Source organism: Biomphalaria glabrata, chromosome 11, assembly GCF_947242115.1.
Source record: "Biomphalaria glabrata chromosome 11, xgBioGlab47.1, whole genome shotgun sequence".
In the NCBI taxonomy this organism is placed as follows: Eukaryota; Metazoa; Mollusca; class Gastropoda; family Planorbidae; genus Biomphalaria; species Biomphalaria glabrata.
The window spans coordinates 13,912,745-13,924,361 of NC_074721.1; the positions used below are offsets into that span (position 1 = coordinate 13,912,745).

The window sequence follows — 11,617 nt, forward strand, 5'->3', positions numbered from 1 at the left end:
AATGGTTTAAAAATTGATTTATTTACATTTTGTAAAACGTTTTAGTTGTCAACCAGTCATGTCTGATAAGTCCACTCGCACATACACACAATAGATACATCTGGAATTAAACAGTAGGGTAAGAGGCCATAGTGGCGATTCCACAGTTGTTTTTCTGGTTACGAGCCATCTTGACGTATCCTTTGTCTCCCCAGGCGACACCCCAGCTGCAAGAAACCAAAAAAAAAAAAGTGTTGAACATTAAGATGTAAAAAAAATACAAATTGTAATACAAGCTAAAGTTGAAATAGTTTCAATGTGTATTAGACAAGCAACGAGCGATCGTATTTGGACTTGGTAGGCTAGCGATGCACAGGATTAAATTAACTGAGACTTCATTTCATTACATTTAAAGGCGCTTCATTAAAAAAAGTGATACACATTAAATGGTTCACAAGAGTTCCCAAGAATACAATAGGACGTAATTCTGTGGAGTCGAGCCCAAAAAAGACAAATCGTCATTCAAGCCTGCAGACTTGATCAGGTGGCGCGGTCAAGACACTACCCCCCTCCCCCAAAGATACTTTTCGTAATACAAAACCGATGGAGAATTGCCTAATTAGAAATAAATTGCGCAGTTTTTCTTTTTCAGGGATGTAGAACTAGAGATTTAAATGACTTCAACCTTACGGTATATCTCAGTTACAAGTGTTTAAGTTGTTGGGGTTTTCTCTCTTACAAAAGTTGCATTAAATAGGAGAAAAAACACGCCCTTGACGTATGCAAAAGGCCTTTATGAGCACGCTGGAGGTCACGGACATGACGTCAACATACGATCCCGACATGCAACTCCTAAATAGATGTCTGGGCAATACAAAAGTATTGAGAAGAGGTCTTCAAAATTAAACCTTCTTTTATAAAGGTATAAACAAATTTTAATCAGTAAGTCAGTAAAAAAACGTTTAATGACAGTATGCAGAGAAACTAATATTCATGTTTGAGTCGCTCTTGAAGTCCAGTTCTAGTTATTTTAATGCCTGAAATTCTAGGCCTCCCTTTTCTTATCGCAGGAAACACACGCACGTTCTGACGTCACGTGTGACAAAGTATGTGTACGACCTGTTGACATATGGTACATCTATATGCAGGGCCGGTCCTAACAATGGCGGGGTCCTATGCGAAACGGATTGCGCGAGGACCAGTCTGGGTAGGGATAAGCATAATGTCAAAATTAAGACTTCGTATTAGAAAATACATTCGTTTTTGCAATATTATTAAAGGAAAGCTGAAAATGCATTTTCTTTAAATCGCGCGTTGGATTGGCACCCAAAAAATAGTTTTGTCTTTATTTTTCAGGAGATTTTAAAGAATTTTCAAGAGATTGTAATAATTTCAGATTTCCAGGACTTTTCGATATATTTTGTAATTTCATGAGATTTTCAGGAGGCCCTGGAAAATCAGGGGGCCGCGGAAATGCTGTTATTACATATAATTTATAATGGTTTAATTAAATAAATTAACCTAGAATTAACTCGGGGCCTATGAAAGTATGGGGACCACTGCCACCGCATAGGTTACAGTGGCCTAAGCCCGGCCCTGTCTATAGGCACTGTCAATTTTAAAATATTTTTTAAAATAAAAATCTAATATTGTTCAAATCTTGATATACATGATATATATTATGATATATTCACTATAGCTTCAAGTAGTAGAAAGTAGAAAGAGAGTTGTTAGATTCAAGTTAGATTCAAGGCGGAATTGGAATGTGCAACTGTTTTCTACCTGTTTTTAACCAGCCAGTAATCTTGTCCGTTTTCTGTGCCGTATCCTACGACCAAAATAGCGTGGTCCATGTCAGTTAAACTGTTGCCACAAATTGGTTCTTGGTAAATTCCACTTTTGTAGTACTGAAAAAAATAAAACAATTTTTTAAAGTCAGTGTTTCGTTTGTTTTTTTTTTCGTTTTAAGCTAGAAATAACAACCATGTTTTAAGTAATCGATTACACAACTGTCATGTTCTGAGTATTCAATTACATACAAGAGCCACGTTCTAAGTACTCAATTATATACTAAGACCATATTCTAAGCATTCTAATTCGTTTATATAATTCGTTGGCGACCATTACCATCATCATGGGGAGGGGGGCGGAGAACTGAGGTCTACATAATTTGTGCCTCCTTTGTCCGGCTGGTCATTCTATGGTAGCAGGGAGCCTGTGTGTGTTGCCGACACTATATTGATGTTCTTCCTTGCAAAGAAGTACATTTTCTAACGACCAACTAAAGACCATGTGCTCTAACTTACCACGAAGGAATCGTGGCTGGCATCGATAGCGGCGCTGATTGGTCCGATCTCAGCCACAGCCTGTTGTAAAGCTTGTTCACTGCCAGACTCCACTTCCACGTATCCTGTGTCAGTAGCAGCAACGTACTCACGTTTAAATGCACAGGGTTGGTCCTGAAAAAGAAAAAAAATAGCATTACTTCTTTACCGTAATCTAGAGCAGAGGTGGTCGTGTGATCGGTATCACCCGGTGCGGTCAGCTAACAGTGTCACTCCACCCCCTAAACAACCTTATCTCGAATAGTTTTTTTTCTAACGGATGAACATTGTAACACCAAACACGTTTTTTATTAGGTATAAAATAAAGATAACTTATGAATGTCACTTTGTACGCTCTACACACTTCGCCTATAAATATAATATATAATTCTAAATAGATATTTTGTATATCAAGTCCATGTGGCATTTACATCTCCAGTTGAAAGTTATTAATGTTTGAACATGTTTTTTTTCTCACATTTGCCATTTTGGGACTAAGTTAAAACTTTGCACAAATTATTCAATAAACCTGACGACATAATTCAATCTAAAAATTAACAAATTAGTTAATCATTTAGTACTAATTAATTAATTTTGTTTTAAATATCAGAAAGAGGGCTAAACCCTGTAATTTTCAGATAAATGATTCTTTCCATTAAATAAGCTTTGTTTTTAACAAAGTATTAATTTCTACTATTGCTTGTCTTTAACTTTCATGAAACAGTGAGGGGTAAATAAAAGAGACATCTTTGACCTCCCAGAAAACTACTAAATGATCATTGACATAGCTTAGCACTTACCACTCCAACGTAAGGGTAGGACTCTTCACTGTCGATTCCTTTGTTATCTTTAATGTATGTGAAGGCGTAGGTCATAAGTCCACCACCACATCCATGGTTACCTAATTGACAACAACACAATCAATTTATTTTTTATGTCATTCATCATCACTATCATCATCATCATTGTCCGCCTTCAGTGGTAAGACACAGGCTCATCTCGTTGAGAGAATCGGACGAGAGTCTGGGCACTGATTGGTCATGGTTGGAACGATGTCACCAACGCAGCAGTGCCCACCGACCCCCCCCCCCCACCACGCAGCTGGGTGGGTTGGAACTAGCGGCATATATCTGATGCAGTTTGTGATCAGAAGCATGGTGGGGGTCTACAGAGCGTCACCAGCATTTACCATCTTTGTGTTCACTTAGGAATCAGAAGTTGGGACTTGAGGGATATCTACACAGGTTAACTATTAAACTGTGAAATTATTTCAAAAGAATGATATTTATATCGTTGTTGTAACGAAATCGCTATGTCACTAAGTTTTTATTTTGCTTCTTTATGTTTAAAAACCAGTAAATAAGCTTGCCAATAACTGTTGGCAAGGGGAAAAAAATAGATAGGGTAGACCCACACAGAGTGAAAGTATAAAGGATGGGTACTGGATCTCAACACACCAGAAGTAGGAATAGGGTTGAAAATACAATGTATGGCAATTACAAATTACATCTGACTGTGGATGTGTATCTTGGAAGGGTGCCCTTGGTCAAATGAAAAATTGCAAAGAGAAAAGCTCATCTCCGGAGACGTCAATGGCCACAGAAATAAGCTCAAAGCAACCAAACAAAATAATTTCTTTTACAAACTAATTTAAAATAAATAATACACACATGTGGCAGCACATATTAACAAATAATAAGCTTATGTTCAGTGTATAAATTACTTCTATAGAAAATATCGGCGTACCCCAGGGTCCGGAACAGTCGACTAAATTTTGTTCAGAAAGGGAGACAAGTTTCTGTGTTTTCTTGAAAGTTTGACCTTCTAAGGCACCAGTAGCAGAGAAAGCCCAGCATGAACCGCAGTGACCCTGCAATAGAACGATCCATTTCACACATACATAACAAGACAAATATATTCCATACAAATCTAAATAAAGTTGTAATTTTGAAAATGCACTACAATTCACGTGTCCAACCAACCTGATCTTTGACCCCTGTGACGTAGCCTTCCTTTCTCCAGTCGACCTCAGCAGGAAGTGCAACATTTGGTTCGGACACATACAGGACATGATGAGATGTCTTGTTGGAGGCTCTGAATCCGTTTTTCATGGCTCTAAATTCAGCGTTGGTCTGAAATAATTAATAACATTCAAATTTGGTCTTAAAATTATTTTTTACTGACACCTGATGTTTTAAGAAAAAAAGCTAAAACATAATTTTAATTTAATTTACCAAATCTGCGAATTCATTTTCGCCCATCCAGTAGGTGTAGACGCCCCTGTCAGCCAGAATGTTGTGCTTTTCAATGCGTTGAATGTTGGACTCCCATATCTCTCTCCTGAAATTGACACATTTCATTACATATACTTTACAAACAATGATCAGGGAAACATAATTTGAGAAACTTTGCCAAAGAAATAAGTTTTTGTAGGAGTAATATTACATGAACTGATTCAGATTTTGAGATTTTAACATCACAAAAGAAATACAAGACACTGATAGCAAAGACAGACACAAAAACTCTTTGTCCCCCTAGCAATCAAATTATTAAATAAAAACTGATATAAACATTTCACGTGTAAATCATGAGTGAATCTGATGTAAATGTAGATTTTGGTTTTTATAGTTATAATGTTTTCTTTGGTGTAATACACAAATTGTAAGTCCAACTTTTTATATGGAGTACAGATCAATGTATTTACCTGCTGTGGTAATTTTATTGAGTTGCTCTCGTAGATTGTAATTACAAAAGTTTAAAAATGGGATAAAAACCTGTATTTCCGAAAGAGGTGCCTAATTTCTAATTGCTGATTTCAACTAAAGAAATAGAAATTTAAACTTGCTCTTGAAAAGCCCGATATAGCCTGGTTTATAAAGAACAAAACAGATCCCCTCCACCTATTATAATACCAAAACCTTTTATAATGTAATAGATTTAAAGATAATCCTACGAAGCGCCAGAACATATTACATAGGTAATAAGAGATTAACTATGATGAGACTATTAGGCTAGCGAGAGAGAGACAGCAACAAGCTATTGACAGAATAATCAGACGCTCCATTTTGAATATACGACTTCTGGTCACTTCATCCCCTGGTCCTTTAATCCCCAATTTCAATCAATTTGAAAAACTAACAAACTGTGAAATGGTATCTTATAAGGGTTTGGCTTTAAGCACCCACTTAATCCAAAAACCTAGATTATAAATATATACTAATTATTAGTCTTTTTTACCCTCTCTGATTACTTAAAGCACATAGAGGAGTCTAGACCAAAGACAACTATCATGTTTTGTGCCGAAACAATATATAATGAATGGGTTCAGGGGTTTGAAAAGTTTCTAACATGATGAGAGTGCCGGACGTATTTTTGCGGGGAAATTTAACAATATAGACAATAAAAAGTAACTATCGAAGTGTTTTGTGAAGCTGGGTGTGTTTTTAGTTACTATATAAATGTAGAAGTACAAACCTCATGACGTCGTGTTGGCGAGTGTAAGACTTGCCATGTCTCTCCTTGAAAGAGGCCCACAAGTCATTCAGTTCTGAACGCAATGCACAGGACAGTGTAATCAAAGCAGCAACAACTAGAAAGCGTAACATCTGTAGACATACAATAAAAGAAAACATCTGAATATAAGTTCAAAAAGTTGTTTCCTTACAGGAAGACATTCCATTGGAGGATAAAAATGTTAAGTGTTCTTTAAGCCGAGTGGGGGGGGGGGGGGGGGGGTTCGGAAGGGCAATTATATTTTGAAGGACTACAAATGATGGTCGAAGAAATGAGTGGACAGTGTCTTATCAGGTTGTAAGTTAGTCGATTGAAATAAGCGAGTGAAAGTGGAGAGGGACATTCTGGAACTTGTGGGTAAACTGTGTGGATGGAATGGGGATTCTACAACTACAAGGTCAGAAAGCTGTGTGGATGGAATGGGGATTCTATAACTACAAGGTCAGAAAGCTGTGTGGATGGAATGGGGATTCTAAAACTACAAGGTCAGAAAGCTGTGTGGATGGAATGGGGATTCTACAACCTAAAGGTCAGAAAGCTGTGTGGATGGAATGGGGATTCTACAACCTAAAGGTCAGAAAGCTGTGTGGATGGAATGGGGATTCTATAACTACAAGGTCAGAAAGCTGTGTGGATGGAATGGGGATTCTACAACTGAAAGGTCAGAAAGCTGTGTGGATGGAATGGGGATTCTATAACTACAAGGTCAGAAAGCTGTGTGGATGGAATGGGGATTCTACAACTGAAAGGTCAGAAAGCTGTGTGGATGGAATGGGGATTCTACAACTGAAAGGTCAGAAAGCTGTAGTCTGGCAGTTCCATCAGAGGATGAAAACAAATGTTCACAATGACTGCGTGCAAGTACTAGACCGATGTCAGGTCAAAGTCTGTGGTTTTATAAAAATAAACAAATTCGTTTGTTAGTGCTGTTGTAAAGGTGTTTTTTTCCCCATAAAAACTGAAGTTTGTGGCAGCTCAATGTCATTAGCGGTCTCTAGAAAGTGTTTGTATCTCCAAATATGAAATAGTGTCGGTGACAATCATTAAGTAACTAACTATAAATGTATTTCTTTGTGTAGAGATAATCTACAGACTACATATAAGCAATCAATGTATACTTCTATCATTATATGCCTAGTTTACATCTATTACAAAACAAAACTATTTATAAAGAGATGATTTAATAAATCTACATCCCATTACCAAAATATATTTCTTGTATTGTAAATTTCAGGCATTTTTAAAAAATAGACTTTAGCTTATTAATGTGTTAATCACATTTGTGTCATTATGAGAAGCAAACTCTTGTCTATTGGGACAGCTCACTTCATGATGATGCTTAAACTTTCCTTAAAGAGAAGAAAAATCCTACCTTAATCCTAAGATATGGGAAAAAAAGTGTATTTACTTTATCCTTGTTGGTTTTTTTTTTCTTCTGAGTAATTATAGATATATATTAATTACATTAAAAAAAATACTCAGAAAGATACAAAAGTGAAGGCACATATCTAATCTCATATGCTAGGACAAATTCATATAAATGCTTTTTCTTCCCTAGTGCCATTAAAGCATAGAACCGGTTAGCTGTCAGGAGGAACTAATGACTTCGCAGAGTTTGTCTCAACAAACAAAAACATGCACGCTTAGATCGATAGACAAAACAATGTCAAGGACGCTCCATTAAACTTCACTGTTACCAACTTTATGAACAAGAATTGAGTTATGACTTTAACACTATCTCAATGCCTGGCAGTTGATGTGAATAATATCATATCTCTTTTATTCCCACTAGTTAATTGCTCATTGGTTTTGAACTAAGTTTTAAGTTCACACAGTAAAAGTATAAATCATTCGAACTATTGACCTTGTTTTGTTGTCTAGACGGAAGACCTCATAAATTTTGATTTTACAGTACCAAAAAGTGCAGAAAAAAGATTTTTAAAAAAATCAAAACACTTTCTATATTTTGTATACCGGAGACACCGAAATGCTATTTTCATGTGTTGTTGTTTTTTTTCGCCAAGAATGAATATTTCCAGTAATGAATTCGAAACAAATGTCTAAACGTTAGAGTCAGTGGTGCTACACATTGTACATACCTTCAAGACGTCTTGTGTCCAGTAAACCAAAATGAATCAACAGAACCAGAGTGATCGAGTGTCCACTGTCTAGCTCTTATATAGGCCTTTGATACACTGGACACCGCGTGACGGTCACGAGTTTCAATTGGCCATTCATTAGTCACTAGGCCAAGTATCGATGCGGGTATTTAGGTCACGCCCTATCGAGCACCCCAGATTGGTAGTCTGCTCAAGGACACCCGGTACTCAAATTCCATATGGCTAGATACGCAAGGTGGTCAATGAATCTTGTCAACGCGATGTTTGTCTTCTGACCGAGTGTCCACGACGCGAATGTGTGATGTGTGGATTAGGAGTAGACTACTGACCAACGATAATTACATTTACTCCAGATACACCGTGTACACACTTGAATACGTTTTTTTTTTGTTCATTGAGACGTTTTTAATATTAAGATAAAAATAAATGTAAAAGTTCATGTCTTGTCAAATGTTGTTGATTAATGGACCTCAGTCACCAATCGTAAACAAATTTTAGCCACGTGGTTCTCTGTCTCTTCTATACAATTTACACAATCCAAAAGAAATGTGGTGGCGATACAATGTCACCTAAACTAAGAAGCAAGAAGATGAAATCAAGAAAAGATTGGGAGACATTTTGAAATAGACAAATACCAATGAAGCTCTAGCACTACATCACTGTTGCTAACTAAAATATTTTTTCTTTACTAAACAAAGGTTATAAAATGTGTAATTGAATCGATTACTTTGGATCAGTCATGTAGTTACATTTGTAATAGATCTAGACTAACTATAACAATTCTGTGTGATTACATTTTATTTTATGTTTTTGATTAACTCAACTTCATGCTATTAACTTTCTGAAGAAGTTAGGATCTTTTCACTTGTTAGGATCATTTCGGAAAGGGATGATGGAGAAAGACGGGGGTGGGGAGGTATCTGGGTTGAGGTTATCGCAGCTTTTTAAATGTATTTTATATGAAAATAAATTACTACTTAAAATCAAAGTCACGGCCTCAAGCCTGGTCAAGCCAGTAAACTAACTACTATGCCAACGAAGTGCTTATGAAAATACAATATTGTTAGCTTCAAAATTTTAAGCGACGACCCAATTCTCTGCATGAAGTATAAAGGGGACTAATGAAACCTATACACCTTTAGTTAAATCACTAAATTGAGTAACATTTCTTGGTAGAGAACTTAAAAGTAAAGTAGCAAGTATACATAAACATTGAACTAGAATCTTCAAGTACAAAAATAAAACCTAATTAAAGACGCAGAAGCACACAAAGAAGGACACAAAGATAAAGGCGCATTTGTTGTTCTAGGACAAATTTGTATAATGGCAATAGAGCATGGAATGGGTTACCTAAATCAGCCAGAAAAACCAATGGCTAGACAGAATCTAGGTTACTGAATCACATATTGACCTAGGAACACTTCTAGGACGTAATCATCGTTTTTTTTCAAGAAACGTCTGTTATTTATAAGAAAAGATACCGCCATATCTAACATGTAATTTGTTTCCCTTGTTCTATTGCAAACAAAATAATTATTTACCAATAATTAGTTACTTAATTTGGTGGGGGGTTTTTGTTATTATATATTGTTTTGTCCGGTACAAGATCCAATTATGCAAAATATCTGCTTGATCCGGAATTGAGTGTGGGAGAAATAACGTGTACAAAAATTGAACAGAACAGACAAACTGACAGTGAGTTATATTAGCTTTGTAAGTACTTTATGCAACAAATGAAAGAACTCAAGAGATTTCATTCAGAGCTGAAAAGTGCCAAAAAAATGATTCTATGTTTATTATATTGTTTATTATACTACTTCTCTTATCAATCATTGCGTACTTTATACACCGGATACACCAATAAGATTTGTTTTATTTGCCTCCATGTCTGAAGATCTCCTATATTTCTAAAACACTAAGTGTACGTTTATATTGTGTATATGTTAAGTGAGTGTTAGAGAGGAAGTTATATTTTAATTATTTTTGTTGGGCACTAAATGTAAGAGAGAGAAAAAAAAAGTGGAGAAGTGGCAGTCACTTAACTCAGTCAAAGACAGACACGCGAGGTGGTCAATTCATTTTATCAACGCGACGTTTGTCTTTTCACACAGAGTAGATGTCTAGAATGGCGTCATGTGGCCAGCACAACGACCGACCTTCGTTAATTTCTCAAACTAAAGTCAAAGTAGTGGAAATTGACGATCTCATGGCAACAAATACATAAATAAATAAGTGGAGGGGAGGAGCTATTGAACTTAGCAATGGTCATCCTGTCCATGTGCTGATCAGTCGAAACCAACTAGGTCAGTCTTTTGAAACACTTTCCAGGTCAAGGAGTTTCTGCACAGGCTTCCTTTATCTTCACCTTAACACACCGCCTGAGGATGTTGACGACACAGGGCCGGATCTAGGTGGAGGCGGGGTACGATTTTCTATACTCTTTAATTAAAAAAAAAACTTTTGCCACTTTAAATATAATCTACAACTGTAACAACAGCCAAGACCTTTATCACTTGAGGAAAAACTTGGGAAGGTTACCATACATACTTTGTTCCGCGGATAGAGTTATCTCAGTAGGCCTACAACGTCTTTACGATGTGGACTTCAATTACATTATCAATGTTTGTCTTTGACCTTTTCACGCACTGGAGATGGCTAGACAGTGTCGAAAAGTTGAAAACTCGATAGAGTTTACATTTTAGATCCACCTTTGTTCAGCAATACTTGAAGCCTCATTAAGCTGGTCGTAGCCAGCTGGTCGTAATCAGCTTCTCAATTTACTGACAAAACAATCGAATCTTTCCCTAGTCTATTTGTCTTCTTTTGTTATGGCTATGCCCGGCGGCGATACAGTAGATATAGGTTCTACTACCTTTTCAATGTCTAGAGTTCAACACCTTTCAATTACTTTTGTCCTTTTTTTGTTAAGTTTTTTCCTACTGTTAGGCTGGGTTTATGTATATGTGTATGTGTGTGTGTGTGAGTAGGTGTGTTATACATATATTCCATTGTATTGCCTCCACAAAAACATTCACCCGTAAAATGCTTATTCTTGTTATAGCACATTGACATAGGACGACCTTCGCCTTATTAAAATAACAATCAATCGTGTAATCTTAAAGTATGCAAGTGTTTCTATTGGTGAACACCTTCAGTTAACTTGGATTCAGACTCAAGCCGATGTAAATCGTGGATTCGAACCCGCGCCTGATGATCATTCCTTCTTTCTATTTCGTTTTAGTAACAATTAAGTCTCTTCTTCGAGTCCGAAAGATTAGGAAAAGAGTGTAGTGTTTCACATGGATACGTAGACCCATCTGTGACCTACATATGTGGCACTAGAAATAAAAGATATAATTAAAAATAAAAAGTAAAGGACAAAAAGAATGTTCTGTAGTCCAAGTGACGATTGGAAAAGAAGAACAAAATATTTCTTTATATTTTCCCTTTAAAGAAGCTCGACCCTGGCAATGCCAAAAAATTAAAATTAATAATAATAATAATAATAATAATAATAATAATAATGCAAGTTTTAAAAATACGATCAAAACTGCTCGCCTAAAGCAACCAATTAGTTTCCTTTCTACTCAAATATGACTCCGAAGCAATCCCTCTGAACCTACACAATACCGATGTCAATGTCGGTTTTGACGACGTAGGGCATGAGATTCGCCAATGGGA

At 36.4% G+C, this 11,617-nt stretch overlaps 1 protein-coding gene across 1 annotated transcript; it reads right to left on the reverse strand.

Moving 5' to 3' along the window:
• LOC106054839 (procathepsin L-like) lies at positions 1-8,025 on the reverse strand. Its single transcript, XM_013210901.2, has 9 exons — positions 7,916-8,025; positions 5,778-5,908; positions 4,538-4,643; positions 4,286-4,435; positions 4,050-4,173; positions 3,104-3,204; positions 2,286-2,438; positions 1,762-1,886; positions 1-206 (listed from the first exon to the last, which is right to left on the reverse strand). Exons 2-9 carry the CDS (start codon positions 5,906-5,908, stop codon positions 107-109), a joined length of 990 nt encoding a protein of 329 aa, XP_013066355.1. The 5' UTR covers positions 7,916-8,025; the 3' UTR covers positions 1-106.
• Between the last annotated feature and the right edge of the window lie 3,592 nt (positions 8,026-11,617).

Bases quoted from the DNA above. Each gene is read 5' to 3' on its own strand.
- LOC106054839 (XM_013210901.2), bottom strand. From the start codon at position 5,908: ATGTTACGCTTTCTAGTTGTTGCTGCTTTGATTACACTGTCCTGTGCA. The intron at 4,644-5,777 runs GTTTGTACTTCT...TGTCAATTTCAG, and splicing joins CGCCAACACGACGTCATGAG to GAGAGAGATATGGGAGTCCA. The intron at 3,205-4,049 runs GTACGCCGATAT...GTTGTCAATTAG, and splicing joins CGACTGTTCCGGACCCTGGG to GTAACCATGGATGTGGTGGT.